General features: G+C 40.1%; 1 protein-coding gene across 1 annotated transcript in view; it reads right to left on the bottom strand.

The window, feature by feature from the left end:
• Pcca (propionyl-CoA carboxylase subunit alpha) overlaps positions 1-24,304 on the bottom strand; it is a 278,512-nt gene that overhangs the window by 191,532 nt on the left and 62,676 nt on the right. The window contains exons 7-8 of the mRNA XM_005355699.2: positions 14,562-14,693; positions 7,425-7,461 (exon numbers count right to left, since the gene is read on the bottom strand). Coding sequence (XP_005355756.1) covers positions 7,425-7,461; positions 14,562-14,693 — 169 coding nt within the window. The remainder of the gene's footprint in view (positions 1-7,424; positions 7,462-14,561; positions 14,694-24,304) is intronic.

Raw genomic sequence — 24,304 nt, 5'->3', positions numbered from 1 at the left:
TCTCTCTCTCTCTCTCTCTCTCTCTCTCTCTCTCTCTCTCTCACACACACACACACACACACACACACCAAAAAGAAAGAAAGAAAACTAAAGAACCATTTTACAATGAACATAGAGGCAAAATGTACTCCTGCTGTTCCCTTAGAAAAGAACTGTGAGTTTTCCCAAACAGAAAAATGACTGAAAGAAATAGAGGGAAGACAGAATATTTTTGTCGTTCCTTAGTTGAACTTAAATGTAAAGAAATAACTATGTAGGGCTGGAGAGATGACTCAGAGGTTAAGAGTACTGCTTGTTCTTCCAAAGGTCCTGAGTTCAATTCCCAGTAACCACAGGGTGGCTCACAACCATCTGTAATGGGATCTGGTGCCCTCTTCTGGCCTGCAGGCATACATGCAGACAGAGTACTGAGAATACTGTATACATAATAATAAAATAAATCTTTAAAAAATAAATATGTATTGATATATTTATATTTTTAAAAAACAATTTTGATTAATAATATAGTTATAAATATGTATAGCTAGTATATTAAATGAGATTTTAATATTAAACATAATGCTTAATTTACCTATTTATTAACAATAAGTATTAATTGTAACATTTTAAGTGTGTTTAGTTTAAATAAGAATTAATCAATATTGTGCATGTAAAGATATAATCAAAATGTTATAAAGTACAATAAACCCGTACAGAACAGTAGTAATTTGTCAGAGAAAAGTCAGTAGACATTACAGAAAAGTGACTTAGTTGGCCTGTCTCCCACAGCTTGGGCAAATAAAAGCTGGGAGACCTAACTCAGGTACAGGAACCAGAAATCTGTGCACTGGAGTGTATAGATTAAAGCAGATATTCACAGGCCGTACGTCTCCAAACACAAACCAACACGTTTCCACATTACTACCAGAATGCTCCACAGTCTCTCTGCATCAGAGACAGGAAGAGGAAGGAAAGGGAGGCATACAAGAGAGAACAAAGGCCACAGAACCCACACTTCCATCTCACAGGAGTGTTGTTCTAAACTCACACAACCACTGTGCTTCAGTAGAGAAGTAGAGGCGTGTGTGTGAGAGACAGAGAGTGTGCGTGTGTGAGTATGTGTGTGTAAGAGAGAGTGTGCATGTGTGTGTGAGAGACAGAGAGAGTGTGTGTGTGAGTATGTGTGTGTGAGAGAGAGTGTGTGTGAGAGACAGAGAGTGTGCGTGTGTGAGTGTGTGTGTGAGTGTGTGTGTGTGAGAGAGAGTGTGCGTGTATGAGTATGTGTGTGTGAGTGTGTGTGTGAGAGACAGAGAGAGTGTGTGTGTGAGTGTGTGTGTGAGAGAGACAGAGAGTGTGCGTGTGTGAGTATGTGTGTGTGAGTGTGTGTGAGAGAGAGTGTGCGTGTGTGTGAGAGACAGAGAGAGTGTGTATGTGAGTGTGTGTGAGTGTGAGAGACAGAGAGAGTGTGTGTGTGAGTATGTGTGTGTGTGAGAGAGTGTGTGTGTGTGAGAGACAGAGAGTGTGCGTGTGTGTGAGAGTGTGTGTGAGTGTGTGTGAGTGTGTGTGAGAGTGTGTGAGAGAGAGTGTGTGTGAGTGTGTGTGTGAGAGTGTGTGAGAGTGTGTGTGAGTGTATGTGTGTGAGTGTGTGTGTGAGTGTGTGTGAGAGTGTGTGAGAGTGTGAGTGTGTGAGAGACAGAGAGTGTGTGTGTGAGTATGTGTGTGAGAGTGTGCGTGTGTGTGAGAGTGTGTGTGTATGAGACATAGTGTGTGTATGTGAGAGAGAGAGTGAGTGTGTGTAAAAAAGAGAATGTGTGTGTGAGAGAGTGTGTGTGTGAGTGTGTGTGTGGAGAGAGGAGTGTGTGTGAGAGAGAGAGTGTATGTAAGAGAGTGTGTGTATGTGTGTGTGAGAGAGAGAGTGTGTGTACGTGTGTGTGAGAGAGTGTAGAGACAGTGCAAGTGTGATTGTGAGTGTAATGTACGTGCACTAGAAGCTGCATCAAAAGCCTTGTGCTAGCTACAGAAATATCCCTCGTAACTTATCCCCAGCACCAAACATCTGATTCATTAACAGACTTCACAAAGAATATTTTAACATTATATCCAACATTATAATTTTTCTTAAGCATTTTTAATTAAATCTTAGATCACAAACGTATCTTTCATTGAAGATTAAATTACCAAATTATCCAGATACAAGATCAGGAAGAAAGCATAAATTATCTTTTTCCAGAGATTTCTTCAGTATAACTATATACTAAACAGCATGAAATAAAGAAAATAAAGGCTTTCAAGATTAGCTAAATATTTTTCTCTTAAACACTGATAATTAGTTCCTCTGAATGAACAACTTGAACTACTTTTTTAAATGCCACAGCACACCAAAAGGAAATTGGGAGAGGAGTCAAGGCAGAATGACCAGGACAAACAAAGAGCCAGAGTGAAGTCCTGTGTCCCACTCAGAGGCCATCATGAAACACAGACACCAAACAAGCATTTCAGATAGGAAGTAAGGCTCAATAAAATATTCCCTTATACTTGCATCTTACTAAATACTTCCATTTACCTTACCTAATGACCACAAGGATACAAGACCTGTAATGCTGTGAGATAATGCTCTTGTATTAGGCAGGAAGTATAGGCGGGATAACCAGACTAGAAGAGGAAAGGCAGAGTCAGTCACCACACAGACAGAGAGCGAGCAAGATGAGAATGCCTTACTGAGAAAAGGTACTAAGCATTGGATAAAAATACACAAGAATTATGGGTTAATTTAAGTTGTAAGAGCTAGTTAATAGTAAGCCTGAGCTAATAGGCTGAACAGTTAATAATTAATATAAGCCTCTGTTTCTTTGGGACTGAATGGCTACAGGACTGGGTGGGACAGAAGCTTTCGTCTACACTGAAAGAACTGATGATCAGTACATTAACAGATACTGGAAAGCCACTTGTTTTATAAACACTGTCTGAAAGACGAAAGAGCTAAGAGTCAACTCTACTATAATAGGAACTTAGTGAAGATAAAATAACCACTTATAAAGAGATAATAGAACTTACCTCCTGGACCATCAGATGGCTCAGCAGGTAAAGTTGCTTCCTCCAAGCCTGATAAGCCAAGTCCAATCCTTGTACCCACATGGTGCAAGAAGAAAACAAGTCCTACAAGTTGTCCCTTGCATAGACATAAGCACACATATACAACCAATCAAATGTAATTTAATTTTTTCTAAAGAATAAACTTCCTGCAGACAATTCCCCACCACGTTAAACAAAGGACAGTGCGGGAAGATAAACCCAGCAGCACCGCAGAGTAAGGACAGCCCTGGGAGACATGCCCCAATTTGATTTTGTTCCCTTTGAATAATTCTTTACAAGCTGGTTTTCACTCTTTTTGATAGTTACTTAGTAGTTAGAAGTGATTACCTCCGGGGTCCTGCTGGGAGTCAGGCTGACATAGAAAAAGCAACAAGAGAATACTATAGGCTTGAACTCTGTACAGCTTGGAGTTACATATGTCAAAGTCAGCAATACATAAAAAATATGTTCATATTATTATATGCAAAATAAAATGCTACACAAATACTGAATTCAGTTAATGACTTACATGTTGGAATAGTTAGTAAGACCTGTAACAGCATATGAAATTTACATTAACAATAAAAATAAGATAGGGGCAGGAGAGATGGCATATTTGTAGGTAACAATGCTTGCTTTCCGAGCCTGATGACCTAAGTTCAATCCCTAGTACCCACAGGGAAAAAACTGACTCCATACGTACAAATGAGTGTGTGTGGAAACATACACAAACACATGACACCACACACACACACACACACACACACACGTAATATTTTTTTAAGTAAGATGGATTAGCATATGACAACTAAGAAAATCTAGTCAAATGTTTATAGTGAATCTTGGTGTTGAGTATACTATGTACTGCAAAATTCTTTTAAAAATGCTGAATGATTTTCACAATAAAGAGCTGTGGAAAGTTAAGAATACAGCCTGTAACTGGTGTGAGTACTCTACAGAACGTGGTTTACGGCAGAAGACAGTGACTGAGTACCACACTGGGGTACCCAGAGAGGATGTGACATATAACGGAGATAACCCAGGCCAGGACACCAGGAAGTTCTCCAGACTCCTGTCTCTTCCTCTGATGCCCTGAAAGCTGGGCAGTCAACAAAGCCAACAAGACTGAGGCTCAGCAAGGTGGGGAGCGGGGGAGCTCACTGACCACTGTGGCCGTCCACTAGAGCTGAAGACAACTAGAGAGCAGAGAGCGACACCCCCCCCCCATCTCGAAACCCTGAAGCCACAGGAAAAACAACAATAAAAGGGTGTGAGTAAGGGAGGCAAAGTAGTTGACAAATCTACAGAAATGTGGTAGGACCATCGTCAGTCAGCATGACTGTCTCATTCTTTAATTCCACATACAACAGGTTGAAGTACCTGTAGTCTTTCACACAGCTGCCAGTGGCCATCCACAAATCACAGTAAGTTAGCCAAACTATAATGAAAAGCATGGTCTTTGAACCAAAGAAATTTAACCTTAAACCAGAAAAATGCTGCCACTGAGCAAATGACCAATCTATTCCTTAGTTTTCTATAAATGTAAATAAAAATAATTAAGTCCAAGAACTGACGTTAGAAATAGCATTTCTAATAAAGTATATTATATACATATGAAAAGGGGGAGAACTTACCTCTAAAAATTATAAAATCTGAGTTGCAATTATAATAAAAACTTTAATAAAAAAAGAAATATCATTTCCAAAGTGGATGGAATGTATAAAACATGCCAAAATTGGAGTTATAGTAATAATAATATAGTGTCCAATAATTACTTTCCAGCTCTAGCAGCATATAGATGCTTCCAGAAAAGAAATACAAACTTAAGAGAGGGAGCACACATAAAACTTACATTTTCACCACATAGCACAAAAAGAGGTAAGGCTACAATCTATGAACAGGCCAGAGAGTGCAGCTCAGTGGCAGGGTATAGGCCTTGCAATTAAGGCCCAAGCCAGGCCTTGCTTCCCCAGCAACATAGAAGAAGAGAAAAAGAAGAGAAAGAAATCAGAAAAAAATCTATGAACACGAATCACATATGAAAAATTAGAAACTGACAAAAAAAGGTTCAAAGATATGTTTATAATTCCATATATATATATATATATATATATACACATACACACACACACACATATATATATACACAATATATACACACACACACATTCACCCCATGAACTCAATGTCTCCTTTAACTCTTAAGAGAACTTACAATGGCCATCCAAATCATAATGTAAATATGATATACTTCAACAATAGTTAAAGAAAAACCTGACACATCACCAAATGATGTACCCAGATGTGTGTACACACACACACACACACACACACACACACACACACCCCTGAACACTGTGTAACAGATTCTGGAAGACAGCACTTGAAGCAAAGGGTTTCATGGGAGGTTTCTGGGTGATTTGGAAGGTTTTCTGGGAAATTCCCGAAGTCTTTCAAAGCTGATGACTCAGCTCTTTACTGTGTTTCATTCACTTCCAATCGGATGGCTTCTCTCCCTTCCAGTTTACCCGGGACACTGCAGCTTCTATTTAACGCCATGACTGCAAACATGTTCTTCCCAAACGAGGGGGAACAAGGGAAGAATTCGAAGAAACATAGAGAAGAGGAAGGAAATCACCAAGGGCCAAGCGTGAAGGAAAGAAGTCTGAAGGGAATTCAGATGACCTCAGAGGAGAGGACACTGAAGACCAGCTTCCAAACACTGAGGAGCTAAGCCACTACAGTCAACTGTTCTGCTGAAGAGCCACGGTTAAGAACAAAGGTGGACAAGAGCAAAGGCTTGAACAAAAGACAAGAGCGTCTGTGCCGCTGTGCCACCAGAGGAAGTGGATTCACGGCACGGCACGGGCACGCAGCTCTAGGGTATCCTCCAAGCTCTTTTTGTTTTTCAAAATCCCTCTAAACTATATAATAATAGTATTACATATTGTCTGTTACAAAATAATATTACCATTGATAGTTGGATAGGTAGTAATATCTAAACTGTAACTGAAAAAGAGGCCTTTTCAAGTTTGAAAGTATATGAACAAAACTAAACTCCTTTATGAAAGTCTCAGAAGCCAGGCAAGTGCTTCTTGGGGAATGGTGGATACCAATGATTTAACCCACAGACAGCAGCTTTATGCAACCTACCAAGTCTTACTGTGAAATTAGTACTAAGGCTTCTAACACACTGGCAACTTTGAAGAAGCAATCAATAAGAGATGTTGTCAACAGATAAAATATTATCTTATGTATACTGGTCTTAAATCCAAGGCAGTTTTCCAAAACAAATAAATAACCAAGAACACTTAATAATGACCAAAACCAAAATAATTTTGCCATATCCAAAAGAAACAAGATACAATAAGCCAAAAACCTTTTCGAACCACAAAAGAATTCTATGCATATGCAGTTGATTGCTCAGAGAGAACGCTATACTGAAGAACTCTATGCTAGCTTGTCCCATTTGCAAGAATATATTAATTCCATGATCACCTTGGACCAATGTTTTTACATATCATGACTCTATAAATTTTATATAAATCAAATGCTCTCCCACCATAGACAAAATTCTAAGTAATGAACCACAGTGAGAAGACAGGGCTACAAAAATATTAGTATGTGGAATGCTAAAAAGTCCTGGGCTAGGCAGCATAGCAACGCTACGATGCTGTATTAGCCTCTGAGAGCTAGCAGCGTCTGGTGCCCCTTGCCTGCCTACAGCTTTCCCTCCGACGTACTAATCTGACTCAAAGTTATCATTTTCAATGCTTTGTTTTCTTTTCCTAGTTTTTCTATTAGCAAACACTGCAATACAATTGTGTTCATGAGCACAAGGAATATACTTGAAACTTAATAAACAACCGCCTTAAAATGTCTCTCAGTCTTCTGGCTCCACTTCAGAATGCTCCGTTCTCGCCTCTCACTTCCTATTGTATCCTTCCTAGCAAGGTTATTAAGTGGGTATTTAACATTTTAGGAAAAGGTAGAAGCTTGAACAAGCCTACCAAGATCATTTTAATTTGACACATGCCAGTTTATGTCCTGCACATTGACACAGACAGCGTTCAATCCCTCATATACAGATACACTGTGTCTGATTTTCAGCAGTCTCCAGACAGTTACTTGTTTTAATTAGTTAGTGATTTCATCTTATGAAAGAGCTAGAGCTAAAATCAAATGACTACAAATCCTACTTTAATAATAGAATATGGTAATTCAACTGATAAATTTTTCCAGAGCCACCAGTAATCAGAAACTGAAAACTATTAAAATATTATTTGCTCTATGGGAATTACTTATTACATGTTTGCTCAACCGTATCTGCTGAAAGACATAGAAACACTCCCAAAGTTAATTTAAGGACTTACCAATTTCCCTTGCAATTCTGACAGCTTCATCTGCATCCTGTAAAGGCAGGAAATGAGACTCAACATTAATCCCATGAGGCCTTGCACAATGTCTTTAGGGCAGTCATATATTGTACTACTGTCTCCTCTGATTCATTTAATGTTCAATTTTACAACCTCCTAACCCTTTTCATTCAGAGAAATGTAAAATTAATACCATAAGTAGAATGTAAATTCTCCCTCGTCGTTATTATATTAAGAAACTCAAAGCGGCTTGAAATGAGCTGGCAGGAAACATGACCAGAATTGCCAATGATTTGGTGCAGTTGCCGGAATTTAACGGGCAGAATTTAGATTTTTACAATCAATACTCCATCATAAATCAGATCATTAAAGCTTGTCTGCAGCCTGCTTGTCTGTTTACACATCATGTTTTCCTAGATTCTGTCAGCAGGGGGAGTTGACTGTCTATTGTTTGGGAGGAGCTCAATTGATTGTCTAGAAGTAAGTAAATGTCCAGTACCCATAGGAATTACCAATTGTTTGTTTTTTCTTAAAACAAAACGAAAAAAATCTCTGTGATTTCCATTATGCTTTCTTATGTTTTTGTCCTTTTCTTCAGGTACATATTTTATGCTTACAGTTGTAGCTAGGTTCATAAATTAAAACCTTAAATTCTCTGAACCTTAAATTCTCTGAACAAACCATGGAGGAAAAAGGGTTTGGAAGAGCAAGGTAAGGGGTCCTTTCTGAAGTTCAAGGCCAGTATTTACTGGCCTTGTCACAGCGACACATGAAACCCTAAGCATCTAAAAACTGCCCGGGTCTAAGCCACTCATCTACCGTGATCCTGACATGCGCTGTACAAAATCCATGGACACATTTTCCATGTAACAATAAAGAGAGTTCTGAACTTCAAGCTACTTTCTCAATTCCATCAATTTTTGTAACCCAGTGACACAATATGAGCTCACAGCCTTTCTAAAACCACCAGTTGGTAGGCATGCAGAAATTTTTACACATCTTCAAAACATTCAAGTGAAACCTGGCAATTTTTTTTTAAAGCTTTTAAATTACATGTAAAATGAAGAGCAATCACAACAGAATTCTTCCCCAGTGAGGACTGGGGGATATAACTGGTTCATTTATTAAATAAAAAGAAAAGAAAAAAAAAGAAAAGCAAAGAATGGGGGAAAAAAAGAAAAATCTTCCTTAAAAGTCTTCAGCACCCAACAACATCCCTGGATAAGGAGGCTGGCAGGGGAAGTTGTCAGGAAAATTTAATTTCCTTTCATTAGGCAGTCTGCCCCACAAATAGGTGCTTGTTAAGTTCAAAGCAGCCCTGAAAACGACATCAGTTTTAAGTCTTTTTTACTCCAAGCAGTCACATCTGCTAATGAGATTTTCCAAATAACAATTGTTTTCAAGCCAGAGATAAATCTCCACCTCGCCCCACCCCCACCCACAACAGGGTTTACTGCCTTCCTACACCTTGCTATTTGCACCGATCCTACATTCTCCAAATTTTAGCTTAAATGGATAAAAATCCACGAAGGGTCATTTAGGAATATCCATGGCTTCCACACACTGAGTTGGGAGGTTCTTTGTTCCCACCAGAGGCACTTATTGGAGAATACTTGCCTTAACGGCCTCTCCTCAGGAAGTGTTAGACCTGCCAAAGGCGAACAATTAGGGCCTCCTGAACAAAATACAGGAAGAGTGAGGGCTGATGGGGACGGGATTACAATCAGCTAGAAGGAAACTTTGAACATTTCATTCGGTGTGGAATGGTGTATTTGCCAAAGACAGTCTCGGAGAAATCAAACTACAGACTGAAGGCTGGGAATCCAGGGAAAGGTGAAAGCACAGTCCCCATTTGTTCTATGTTGTCAGGTATTTATAGATGCACATGACACACACTTGTGTTATGTGTTACATGTAAAGAGATCATATTTACACACACCAAATCCCTTATATGCCACAAAACCGTCTTAGCTTTTCACTAATGTAGGTGTTTAAATTTTCACACTATGAAAATCAGTTTCTGGAACATGAGCGTTCAGTTAAAACCAAATTGTCTTAAAAATTAAATTTTCATTTGTCATTCATTGAGCCAAAAAAAGTCACTGAAGATTTATTATGTACTAGACATTATAAAACACTACTATTGTTTTAAAAACTACTAAACATGATTAGCACATTTAGTTATATTACATGCTACTCAAAGTTAAATTGAAAAAGACAAGGGCTCTAAAAGCATCTAAGTCTATGGTACTAACATATAACACCATGGGGCCTCCTTACAGGGTTATGAATAGAATAAAGCATTAAATAAAACTTTGACAAACTCGATAATCAGTCAGAAAAACAGAAGATTAACTTCAGAAAAAAATAAATCTAGAGAAATATATACAACACACACCTCAGCCATCACACCAACAGTAGAAGTTACACAGGAGATCCACCTGGGGATCCAGCAGGCCAAAGTGTGACCACAGGTGTAAGTTTAAGCAGCACTTCATACTGCGGTGTCAAAGCAAGCACATAACCTCTGTACAAATAGCTGTTGGCGCTTATCAGACTTGGAGAGCCTATCTCTTCATCTACTGATTCTGCTTGTAGAGTTTCCTATAGATGCCTCTCTCACATGCATGGACAAAAACTTACAAAGAATTTAGTATTTTCAACTGTGATGTTTTGAGAGATAAAACATCTGGAAAACAATTTAATGAACCTTGAACAAAGGACTAAAACATAAACAGTACAGTGACTGAAATGGCGTACCAAGTAGCCACTTAAAAGAATTATGATCCATGTGTCTTAAACACTAATCCAATAAACACTTGCTAGCAGCAGTGTACGCAACCTGGATTCTGCCCTTCTAGAGTCCTACCCCACAAAGAGGAACAGAAAGCCAAGCGACAAGCAAGTCTCCTGAGAACTACACGAACATTTCGTGAAAACAGGTAAAGTAAGAGGAAAACTTGTTTTAGGTTATCCAAAAAGGATCCTCCTAACAGAGAACCAGCATATAAAGAATCCTTAACTACAAAGGACATTAGTGTGTTCTAGAAACAGAAAGGGGCCCAGAAGGGAGAAGACCAGCTAGGGTGGAAGGCAAGGCCATTCCTGGCTGGACCTTCTGTGACCCAGCCCAGAAACTGGGCAGCTTTGATCCTATGAAGGAGGAGAGCGAATTGGGCTGGGCTTTCAGAGGACAATTCTTAAACCCGAATAGACGCAGTACAGACACAGCAGATTCAGCAGCAGCACGCTCCACATGGCTTTGCCGGCTTCTGAGGGTAAAGGAAAGCATCTGTGCAGACAGTTTAAAAGCTCAGCAGCCCTGCCACAAGCTGGAGGCACGGAGACTGCCGCTTAATGCTTTAGTTCTTAGGAACATGGTGAAGATTTACCATAAGGATTATGATTCCATCCTCCATAATACTTTCATGGTTTAAAAACAAAACGTGTCATGCTTAGAAGTTTTTAAATTATGCAATAATTGTTAAGGAATTAAATTGGTATGGGAGGTCCTTCTGTCTATGTGTTGCTTTTATTGGTTAATGAATAAAGAAACTGGCTTGGCCTGATAGGGTAGAGCAGAGCCAGGTGGGGAAAACTAAACTGAATGCTGGGAGGAAGGAGGTGAAGTCAGAGAGAAGCTATGTAGCCCAGCCAGAGATGGACACAGAAACTTTAGCCAGTAAGCCACAGCCACGTAGTAATACACAAATGAATAGAAATGGGTTAAGTTAATATGTAAGAGTCAGCCAATAAGAAGCCAGAGCTAATGGGCCAAGTAGTGATTTAAATAATATGGTTTCTGTGCGATTATTTCAGTTGGGCGGCCAGGACAAACAAGCAGCTCCCTCCAACATTAAATATTATCGAATCAAAACAAACAAGTAGCACAGTATGGTGGTACATACCTATATGTACAGGAGGTTGAGGCAGGAGAATAGTGAATTCAAAGCCAGAAATGTCTCAAAACTCTAAAATAAGTCAAGGAAGGAAGGAAGGAAGGAAGGAAGGAAGGAAGGAAGGAAGGAAGGAAGGAAGGAAGGAAGGAGGGAAGGAAGGAAGAGAAAATAACAAGTCACCTCTTAAATTGCTCGTTGCCTTTTGGATTTTGTTTTGTTGGTGGTGGTGTTTTGTTGACATACTAAAAACAGTATGTACCAGATTTAATGCTGAAAACTCCATCTTAAATATTCATCTCTATCTAATGAAAAGTACAATTCAGGAACTAGAGAAAGAAGGGAAAGCGGGACAAATGAAAGAAAGGAAGGGGAGATTTTCTACACGTTTTTCATTTTGTGTACATTAATTGTCTAAAACAACATAAACTTGTCAGGATACTTCATAAACATATAAAGATAGGTTGATCATATTAATCTTTTATTACCCATAACTATCCCATCCTCCCTGGTCCCTTTCCTATTTTTTTTTTTGAAAGAGTCTCATGAATAGTGGAATAAGATAGCCTCAAACTCTGTATGTGGATAAAGATAAACTTGGACACCTGACCCTCCTCTCTCCATCTCCCCCAGATGCTAGAACTGCAAGACAGTGCAGTGCTGGGGACTCTGTCCAAGGTTTTGTGCACACAGGGCAAGCAACTACCAACTCCATTTATCTTCAGGCCTCTCCATGTTTTATTTTCATGGCCCTCTGCCCTCAAATCCCATATCTAGGGGAAATATTTGTCATTTTGAGTCTGGCTTATAGCATTAGACATTATCATCTTCAGTTTCTGCAACTAACATTATTTATTCTGTTTTGTTTTGTTTTGTTTTGTTCAAGACAGAGTTTCTCTGTGTAACAGCCCTGGCTGTCCTGAATCTATTCTCAATGGCTGAATATTTAATTGTGTCAGAGATATAACACACTTTCTTTTGTATGTTGTACAGCTATTATGAACAGCACCTGAAAAGACATGAGTGTGTAGGTTCTCTATTGTATGACAACTTTGATTTCTTTAGCTAACTACCCAGGTATGGTACAGCTGGATAGTGTTGTAGTTCTATTTACAGTTTATCAAGGAACCTCAATATTGATTTCCATAATGGTACATAAATTTACATTACTAGCAACAGCATACAAGACTTATAGATGTCCTATACACTGAAATACATATACGGTATTATAACACATTTGAAAAACTAAAATTTAAAAGTTAAATAAGACCCAGAATGAACTAATAATCCACTCCAAAAACTAAGTGCCACTTTTTTTCTGTAAAGACATCTATAGACTATAAACAAAAAAATATGGAAAACAACTATTCTTTATCATCTAAAAGAACTAGAGGGAAAGAAAGAAAACCTCCAGCAAGCAATGCTGTAAGAAAACACAAGTGCCCATTTCCCTCCGTCCTTCTGCTCACAGCAGAGTCTACTAACTAATAGAGAGATGTGTGTGTTCTTTTGTTTTGTTTTGTGTGTGTATGTTCTTTTCAATATAGAAGAAGCAGTATCAACCCTAATTCCAGTCAACGCTCTTCCTCCACCTACAAAGTGATGTCATCCACACATTTCCAGTGTCCCACCCACAGCTTTCACCATCAGACCTCTAATGGAGGGGCAATCCCTCTTCTTAGGAGGTCCTATATGTACTAATTTCATAAGAAAACACTGATCGTGAAACTGGAGTTATCAGACAAATGTTCCTCAGCGAATCCCTAGGGACACTGCTATCCATGAAGCCTGGGTTAATCCCCACTGTTGCTCATCAGTTCAAACTGAAGAGCTCAAAATGCCAGATTCCTGCACCCATCACTATACCAACCAACAAGGTAAAGAGAGGCCCATGCCCATCAGTGGAAGCGGAAGGGCTAATAAGGAAAACACACTGTGCTCTGGGCCTGGTCAAGGGAAGGGTGTGGTTTTCCCAGAGGGTCAAATGAACAGCACTCTGCGGTCAAGACCACATGAGGTGGTGCTACCTGCAGTCCCACCATTACAGAGACAGAAGAGCAAGATCAAGAGCCTGGGGCCCAGGACTCATATGAGACCCTACCACACTGGAGTAAATAATCAAATAAACAAAATTTACTGTCAAGCACATCTGGAGAGGGTCTTTGTACCTTTTTGACAGAAAGTCTTAACATTTTTGCTAGACATAGGTGTCAATTAACCTACACCCATTCCCAGTCCTGAGAACCTTAGAAACTGTCCAAGGTTCCTAGATATGGCCAGTGTGCCTGGAGCTTGACACCAAGCTATCCAGAGCCACAGAAACATGATTGCAGCTTATATAGGATGCCAAGGGAGACACACGCAGGAAATCTGATGGCATTTTCTTTGTTAGAGACATGATCTGATTATATAACCCTGGCTGGCCTGGAACTTGCTATGTAGTCCAAGATGAACTCAAACTCACAGAGATCTGTCTGTCTTTGCATCTCCAGTGCTAGGATTAAATGGGTACACTACTATGCAAGTGTTGTAATAGGAGCGGTGGGCTGCGTCCCCGGCACCCAGCCGCCCGCACGGCTAGCTTTACCCGAAATAATTACACAGAAACTGTATTCTTTTAAACACTGCCTAGCCCATTAGTTCCAGTTTCTTATTGGCTAGCTCTTACATATCGATCTAACCCATTTCTAATAATCTGTGTTGCTCCATGAGCTGGCTTACCAGGAAAGATCTTAACCTGCGTCTGTCTGGAGTGGGAGAATCATGGCGACTCTCTTATTTAGCTTCTTTCTCCCAGCATTCTGTTCTGTTTTCTCCGCCTACCTAAGGGTTGGCTTATCAAATGGGTCTAGGCAGTTTCTTTATTAATAAGAAATCACTCCCACATCATGCAAGTGTTTTTCCCAATGACAATATGTATCAATATCTATTCATTATGTACAATATACCAATGTCTTCTTCCTGCTCACAGTTTATACCATTGAAAACAACCCGACTTAAACCACTCTAATTTTTCTCAAATATATATATATACTGTATATATATATTATATATATATACAGTATATATATATTTTATATATATAAATATATATACTGTATATATATAATATATATATACAGTATATATATTATTATACTGTATATATATATATACAGTAATTCTATTTTATCCCATCCTTGTCCTAGACTCTTTGATGGAGGACACATACTACAAGATTTAAATGAATGTTTCTCACCTTTACTACCCCATCGAAACCAGGGATTGTGTTGACCTTTGCTCTCTTGGCTAACAGTTTGCTTTCGATCTTGTCACCCATGGCTTGAATAGCATGAGTATCAGGTCCGATGAAAGTGACATCTGCTGCTGCCTGAGGAGAAAAACAAGTAAACTTAATAATGAAACATCATGATGAAATCACTAAGAGAAGCTTATATAGGTATGTGTAATTAGATAACTCGATATTTAATTATAGTCCTGCAGCCATTGTTAAAATAAGAATGTGAGCCAAGATATCAAAACGCAGATTATAGTATTGCCTTACAACACAAAAGAGTGAAGATAAATGAAACAAAGCAGTAGAGAATGCCAGCTTGATGTAGATAATATTCTCTGAAAAAGTAACTTCCAAGACACTGTACTTACCTATAACATGCCCTAACTAAATAAACAGAGCATCCTTGTAAATCTCTACGTCATCCATGTCCTCCACACATTGCAACAGAACACAAACACTCATGTTTGTTAAATACCAACTGTTGGCCTGCCTTTGAGCTAAATGTAGTGAGTGATCACACAAATGCCAGCAAATTTGAAGGAACACTGATAGATATCTGTAACTCGGAGAAAACCAGCAATATTTACATCCTGTTCCTACAGAAGATGCATAAAGAAGATGTGGGAACTTAAAAGGTACAATTATGGTTTAATTAACAACAACCGTGGGGGCTGGAGAAATGACTCAGCGGTTAAGAACTCTTGCTGTTTGGTTTCCAGCATCCAGTGGTAGCCCACAGACTCCTGCAACCTCAGTTTCAAGGGATCTAATGCCCTCTTCCGACTTCCATGGGCACTAGGATGCACAGGGTACACAGAGTAAAAAAATCCCAATCTAATTCATTGTTTTCCCTGAAAATGGGTCTACCTGCCTGTGTTTACATCACTGCCAAAAAAAGAAAAAGAAAAAGAAAAAGGCGCTAATGGAGGAAACTGTGATTAGAGATAAAACAAAGAGCTAGGTACTTAGAGCATGGGCTAGAAAAGGAGAACAGTTTGCTGAAATAAAGGATGAGGTCATGGGATCAAGAAATAAAGCTAGCCGGATGTGTTGGCACAAGCACTTAGTACCAGCACTTAGAAGCAGACAGACCTCTGTGAGTTCGAGATCAGCCTGGTCTACAAAGTGAGTTCCAGGACAGCCAGGATGACACAGAGAAACCCTTTTTTGGAAAAGAAAAAAAAGCATGGAATGAAGCTAACCCCAAGGAGGGGCAAAGCAGATGAATAACCAAAGCAAGTAATTATAGCTGTGTGTAGCTTGGACTGCCCTCCCACAATAGCCAAGGAAAATTAAAACCACCCAGAACAGAAAATGAAAGCATAAAAAGTCATTAATGAAAGGGTTTTGTGGAAAGACACATATCTGAGAGGTCAGATGACAGCTTGACGTGTACAATATGAGATAACCCAGCACACATGTTCAGGGGGAAACGCAGGCCCTGCTGGGATACAAATTGTTCAAACTATCGGATGGAGGAGGAAATTAAAACTGCCATGGAAGCTGGGCTATGGTGGCACACACTGTTAAGCCAGCACTTGGGAAGTTGAAGCAGGAGGAACTCAAATTTAAGACCAGCCTGGACTACACAGTGAGACCTTATGGCAAAATAAAAATAAAATACAATTGAAATTATTCAGAGAAAATGTATTGAAAAACTAATGTCTTTAAACTCAAAATGAGTAATTGTTTTTCCTTCTGTCCAAAAGCAGATAGAAGAAAAGAAAATTCAATTTGAGTTCATTTTAGGGGTGGCTATGGGGGAGCAAGTGCCTCGCCAGTCTGGCTGGAGTAAATAAAATGATGAAAGGAAGCTTACACTGACTCAGAAGGACAAACTGACGACAGAAAGCATGCGGATGTATGCAGCCCATGCTGCCTAGGACACACAAGGGGCTTCATAAAGAATTGCAAGTCAAAGAAACAGCTACGCTGTTTGGTTTGAGGGAATCATCAGTGAGTTTGGGTGCTGGGGCTAGAACACAGGGCCCTAGATCTTCTGTGGAGAAGTTCTATCACTAAAGTGTACAAACCTCAGTATGTAAAAACTTTGAGGGGTTCTTCCAGAGGTTTGCTGATGAAGAATGGTCAGTTGTGAACAATGGCTGGGTAGAACAGGAGCATGCTGTGTCAGAACTCCGACTGGGAGAGACTTAAGGAAGCCTGCCCAGGCCCCTCAGTCTCTAGCATGTCTCATGTAAAGAGCTTCTGACTTAGTCATGAAAAGCTAAGAAAATCCTCTAAGGTTTTATGAGCTATTTCACAGGAGAAGGTGGGAGAAGGCCAGAGAGATCTTCTGTTTCTGCTGGTGGATCAAATTCCTTCCCCTTCTAATATCAAAGATGTCATATTTGGGTGTAACGAGACCTGAACTCCATCAGTAATTGTATAAAGCACTAAACTGAGAGTCCACTACTCAGGAGCTGACAAAAAGAGAACCTGGGACAGTAGGATAGCTAGGGCCTGATGCCAGCAACACCGAAACCCAATCCCTACAACCACAGTGTTAGACACTGTAGAATTCTACACTGGAACCCAATCCCTACAACCACACTGTTAGAAACTGTAGAATTCCATATGAGAGGTCTCTTTGGCCATACCAATTACCAATACCTACAACCACGGTGTTAGACACTGTAGAATTCTTTATGAGAGATCTCTTTGACCATACCAGATTCTCACGAAATACAGTTCCATCCATGTTTTTATCTAGCTTTAGCAGAACCTTCTTTGAGGGGAAACAGATGAAAAATGAAACTGCTGTGTGTAAGGAGGCAGGCGACCTCTACCTGCTGTAACCTGTGTCTCCACCAGGATGAGGAAGCCACAGGCATCAGGGCAGTAATAGAAGCACGTCTGTATCCCAAGCTGCAACTTGCTGGACAGGATGTGAAGGCAACAGGCAACAATCGTACTTCAACCAACAATCGTCTTTTCAGATTCTCATTTTACCTGCTAAGCTGCCTGATTTTGTCATCAACGCTGCTTTAAAAACCACTGTGCCCGGCAGATGCAATCAAGTAATCAGAATGCCCACACAAAGAGCTTAAGAGATAATACAAATGAGAATATCCAAAATACGTTATGATTATAGAGCAAGGCTTGTGATTAACAGCAGCCTGGCAACCTGGACCACTGATTAACCAGTCTCTCCAGATGCAGTCTAATTTAAAGAAAATGACTTCCTCCAAAAAGCAAAATTACCCCCCAAAATGCCCACATCAAGTATTTAGTGACTATTCTTTATCTCATACACACAAAGGGAAATGGCCTGTAAGGAAGAACACCAGGTAAGTTCTCAGACAAAGGTTTCAGTGAGGCAACTTCCTTTTTGCCAATGTGTTTTAAAAGTACTCTGTAGGTCAGAATTCAATATAATGAAAGAAAACATCATCCCAGACTCCTGACTTCCTTAATGCTATATTCAAAAATAAATAAATAGACAGGCAGACAGGTAGACAGACAGACAGACAAACGAGAGGATGGAGGATGTTGGGAGAAGATTGATTGGTGATTGGAAAATGATGGAATACTTTCTTCCAAAGTCTCAAGTTTCTGACCAGAGAGAATGGTGTGATTTCTTCAAATAAATAAATAAGTGGGTAAATGAAGGGGTGAATGAATGAATGAACCAGGCGGGCTGCCCTTTCCATGACCGGCCAATCAGGAAGCCTCATCCGTGTGCTTTCTAGATAGCTACAACTATCAAATCTCATTAAAGAAGCATCTTTCGGCAGCACACAGATGCTGTTATAGAACCATTACAGTCAGAGGGTAGAGATAGGAGTGACAATGGAGTCCCCAGTCCCAAAAGGGACATCTATAACATCACTTCTATACCCAAAGTTCAGTGAACAACATAGAAGGGGGAAGAACTAAGAGCCACTCCTGTGAGATAGTGTCTCCTGGATATTACAAAGCTGTTACATCCACAAATTCCTAGCTACAGCTGCCTGTCCAACCCTGTTCAAAGGCCATGCCAGTCAACGTGACAACACGGATGGAGGGAACCAACAATACCATACCCGTGAATGAAGAGCTACTGGCTGTCCCTGCATGCTGAGGAAGTAAGAATAATTTTTCTTTAGGGATGAGCACCTGACAGGTTGCTCAGGCCTAAGTAGATAGCCTTAAATTTATATTCATAAAAGCAACACTAATTGGACCCGGTGGGGGTGTCTAAAAAAATACTGATTACAGGACAGGAAGTCATGAGAGGGAGTTGTGGGGGGCAGGAAGCTTAAGGAGTTAGAAGAGAGGTGGTGGAAATCATATAAATACAGTGTTCCCATATAGAAAATATTCTAAAAGGTTCAATTTTAAATTTAAAAAAATGATGGAGCCGGGCGGTGGTGGCGCACGCCTTTAATCCCAGCACTCGGGAGGCAGAGGCAGGCGGATCTCTGTGAGTTCGAGACCAGCCTGGTCTACAAGAGCTAGTTCCAGGACAGGCTCCAAAGCCACAGAGAAACCCTGTCTCGAAAAACCAAAAAAAAAAAAAAAAAAAAAAAAGATGGAGTCTGCTAGATGTGCTGGCGCACGCCTCTAATCCCAGAACTCAGGAGGCAGAGGCAGGTGGATCTCTGTGAGTTCAAGGCCAGCCTGGTCTACAGAGTGAGTTCCAGGACAGTCAGGGCTACAGAGAGAAACCATGTCTTAAGGCCCCCTAACTCAAAAAAAAAAAAAAAAAAAAAAGGACTAAAGTCTGTCATGATAACCCACGCCCTGACAACTTTAACCTCAGCACTCGGGAGGCAGGACAGGCTAGTCTACATAAAGCCTTCCAGGAGAGCAAGGCGACCCAGTGAGGCCTTGTCTCAGAAATCAAACACAAGGTACATCAAACACACACACACACACACCCCACACAGACACATATGTACAACACACAAGCTTTTAGCCAAAGCGTCCTCTCATTGCATACTGAACTCTGATGAGCTGCTGTCACTGTGTTCATTCTCTGGACTGACAAATGGTACCCTAGCTACCTGTGCTGCAAGCTGGGAATGCACTCGGAGAAGCTACATGGTGTCCAGGAAGTGACAAAGAGATTTGTTATGGGATGCAAAGAGTTTCTGTTTTCAGTAAGGTACTTCTGGTACTTCCCTGCAGTGTTACTCAGATTTGGGGGAGATGGTCTGATACGGGTTGCAGTTTTGGGTTTGTAGCCCTGGATCATCTAGACTCACATCATAGACCAGGCTGACCCTGAAAGTGTTGCGTATACTCTTCCAGCCTCCTTCTAAGCCACCACACTGTGAGGTGAGTTTTGTTTCTGATTGGTTTTGTTTTTGTTGTTGTTTACATTTAACTGAAAAGCAAATGAACAATTCAGTTTCATACCATGAAAGAATTCTAGGCAATGTTGAGCATTGTGCAAGAGAGAAGGCAGGCTTGTTGAGATCTACTTAGTAACGGTTTTCAGCCTGAACTCTGTGCCCTTTCTCAAATAATCATTGCAAATAAAAGGTAAGCCAAACACTTAAGCAAGCAGAAGGGAGGGACATTCCTAGGGGACAGCTTGTGATGGAACAGTACCAGTCCTGTGAGGGAAGAGGAGGCCACTCCAGCAGAGTGGTTCTAGGTGTCCGCAGGGTGACGAACATGTCTAGAACCATCAAAGACAAACCCCAGCTAACTCTCCCAGCACTGATGAGAATGAAGCTCCATTGCTGTAGCAAGGCAAACACTCTATTTTAAAATTCTAAATCAAAATAAAGGCTCAGATTTTCTGAAATTGTTTGGGATGCTACCTAACTGCACGTTCTGCTGAAACCTCATGGCATCCTTACCAGCTGCATTTCGATTATATAATACTGTACGTTAACAGTGCAAGTAAAGGAAGCCAGGTCTTCTTTCTCTGTCAGTATTGGTGGGATCTGGATTTCATTTAGTCTAATGTATTTTCTGTATTAAGTGTCTACTTGGCACGATGTGCTCAAAGAGAAATATTACTTCCAGATGATGGCTGCGCACAGTGTTTAGCTAAGGGGAAAGAAGCATGGCAGCTTTCGCTTTCACAACTTCAGCCACTGGTAGCAGTCAGACTCCTGGCCCCGCTCATGTTGAGGAATACAGTTAACTATACTCCACGTCCTTCACACATGGTGGGAGGGCATGCAGCAGCAAGGGAACACACCATTCCTAGTACTTGGCAATGAAACAAGTTCCAGTTCTATTTTCCAGCTAATATTAAGTCAGAAAACCATTACATTAGCTTTATTGAATGTTTTGAAGTTTTAAGAAAGATGCTTTGAAAAAACAAGAGACACTCAGTATGTTTTATTTTAATTTAAAAAAGCATTTAAACAAACTCTAAATTTCTGAGTATTTTTACTTTGGGACTTAAAATGATGGAGAAATACATTTTTAAATTCAAACTATCATTTTCACAGTTAAACTGGAATTATTCTACCACTTGTCAAAGATTTTTGTCATCTCCTTTATATGTATCTGCTTCCTTATCTTCATTTCTCTACTCAGCACTTTCTTCAAGGGAAGAAGAAAGACAGAGGCTATGTGGTTCAACCTCACCAGCCTACACTTGGCACATCAGGATGCTGAAATGCTAGGACTCAGCATAAACCTGAGTGGGGCTCTGAATCTTTCTCCTCCGTGGAAAACACAGTAACATTTCCAGGTGAAAGATGCACGGTGTTCCTAATGCTTAAGGACGGGAATGAAATGTTTCCTCTTCCCTGAGATGGAGGTGCCATGTGAGAAAACAGTAAGATCTCTAAGATTACTTCCACAGACCTCCTCTATCATGAGAAACTGCTTGTACTAGCAAGAATCTAAGAGAAACAACAGACGATACCTAGAGAAGCCCCAGGGGCTGGTTCACCAAGATATAAAGAAAGTTAGAATTAACAAAACATCAGACTGTGGGGTGATTTTTTTACCTCCATCTTTGAAAAGGATTCCAGTTTAATACTGGAGCACTATAGACAATATATCCATAAATATTGGTGTCTTAGTTAGGGTTTCTATTGATGTGAAGAGACACCGTAGCCATGACAACTCTTACAAAGGAAAACATTTAATTGGGGCTGGCTTACAGTTTCAGAAGGTTAGTTCATTATCATCATGGCAGGACACAGCAGCATACATGCAGACATGTTGCTGGAGAAGGAGCTGAGAGTTCTACATCTTGATCCACAGGCAGCAGGAGACTGTGTACCACATTGGGAGAAGCTTGAGCATATGAGACCTCAAGGCCCACTCCACAGTGACACACTTCCTCCACCCAGGCCACACCTACTCTAACAAGGCCACACCTCCTAATAGTGACACTCCCTATGGGCCACACATCCGAACACATGAGTCTTGGGGGGTCATACCTATTCACAATTGACAATCACACTCCAACATCAGATGAAATGATTCATTGTATCATATATCTACCCGGCATTTTTAAGAAATTATGTTTATTTTCATTCTATAGTGTAATAGTGATAAAGCCTTAATTTGATATATAATTAGAAATGCAAATGAGGAAACAGAAGTGAAAGGCTTTACACTTAATACCCATATGTGATGCTGAGCTACTTCTCATGCAGACTGGTTCTAGGAATTACTGAGTTTGAAATTGTCATTTCTTTCTTTCATACCTCATAGAAAACAGGCATTGTTCTATAGTTTCAATATTTAAAATGAGATTTTTCAGATTTCCTTGGTTGAATTATTTTTACTGCCTCAGGAATACAGAAATTATTGTTGCTATTTAATAAAAATTATTTTTTCTAGTTTAATTTTAGAATGTAACTTAAAGCTGTGAACTTGGGTGAGCAATTTTACAAAAACCATGATCTGGCAGCACTTTGATTGCATAAGAGATGTGGGCAAGGGTGTTCGTCACATTAATATCAGGAGCTGAGGGCCAGGCAGAGAGGCCAGGGCACAGGAGGCAAATGACAGACCTTTGGGTCGTCAGTCCAGACTTCAGATATCAAATTCCACTTTACAGCTTTCAAAAAGTCTATTCTAGTCTCTGCTGTTTATGCTTTCTGGTTCCTTTGAAAACATTTCTAAATTTCTTTTAAATTTGTTCCATATCACTTTTCCTCCACACACCTTGCTTAACTTACTACTTTCCAAAACACTTCAAGTTTTCAATGCCACTGCTGGATGGAAAAAGAGATCATGGGTGTGAGCGTGCGTTCACTCTCTAGCCATGGTAAGAGCGTTCCTCTTGCTGCACAACTGCTGAGCTGCAGCTGTGGTACAGCCCGACGACACGCTTGCTTTGGATGTTGCGTAGAATGTTAAACTGGGAGAGATCCTGCTTTGTAATTAACTGCCATGGGCAAGAGCATGGTAATTCCTCAATGATAGAATACACTATACGATACTTTCATTCTTTATTCTGTTCAGTAACAAAGATGCAGTGAAGCCAAAATGATAAGAGACATAGAAGCATGATCCAGGCTGCGATAATCTGTGAGATGGGTAATTTATTTTAAGTTAGGGGGTTATAATGCTACTAACAAGAACTATAATATTTAATTAGTAACTGTTGTTGAGGTAGGCTCTCTTTGGTCCCAAATTTGCCATGAAACTGAAGATGACCTTGAACTACTGATCTTTCTGCATTTTCCTTCTAGGAGCAGCGGGTGGGGGTATTGTAAAAGGCGTGCCACCAATCCAGCTTTGTATTTATATACATGGGGCTGTTCTGTGGCTGGTTTTGCCCTAAAGCCATTCTACAAAAATAATATTTCATTCATCAGATTCTAATTGGCATCAAGTTTACTCTAAAATCATAGTAATGATTCATCTCTGACATTCCATCTTAGATAAAAAGGAAGGGAGATAAAATAGCAGCACAGGTGATGGCCTCCACTCAACCCAGCAAGAAAAGGACAATCTATGGGATGAAACAGCTACCATGGTCCACTAGCCTGACCAAATGACAGAGACCAAAACACAGTCACAAATCAATGTTCTTATCTCTGACTTTGCCACCTTGTCATACCACATAACCTGTTTGGCAACTGGTAGAGTGGCAAGCAATTATGCAAGAAGCTAAAGACCATGAACTGATCACAGGGAGGCAAGCAAACATCAGGTGGCCCTGTGTGCCCTGCCCAGATTTAGACACACCTGTTACCCCAGCATCCCATCAGGTTGGTGTCCTTTTGTATTATGAACACTCTGTGGCTTGGACAGAAATGACTTTCACACAAAGAGTTCATAACCTAATAGAACAATGTGCATAGCAGCCAATAAAAACTCAGGGTAAAGGGTAGTCAGAACACTAGAAATTAAATACCAGATATGGCCAACAGAAAATCAAGAAACACTTGACAAAAAGAGATGATATTTTTGGAAGAAAAGACAGACAGGATTTGTAAAAGAAGCATGAGAACACAAACAAAGGTCTTAAGTATATAAGCAAAACACAGTCCCACAATATGAAAACCATTTTCCAAGGGGAAGAGGAAGGGGCAACATACAACTATTGCTCACTTCTAAGGACCTCCTCTCTCTTTATCAAGGGCTACAATAATGAGATTTCAACTTTAGACTTCTTCAATATCACCACTCACTCACCCATTCATCAACCAAGAGCAGCCAAGGACTGATTCATGCCAGGGCCATGCTAATCCTAGTGATTTGATCACACACAATTGAGTGCATGCACAAACACACACACACACAAAAGAGAGGAAGGGAGGGAGAGAGGGAGGGAGGAAAGGAGGGAG

This window comes from Microtus ochrogaster, chromosome 17 (assembly GCF_000317375.1).
Source record: "Microtus ochrogaster isolate Prairie Vole_2 chromosome 17, MicOch1.0, whole genome shotgun sequence".
Classification (NCBI taxonomy): domain Eukaryota; kingdom Metazoa; phylum Chordata; class Mammalia; order Rodentia; family Cricetidae; genus Microtus; species Microtus ochrogaster.
This window is presented reverse-complemented; position numbering and strand designations above follow the sequence as displayed.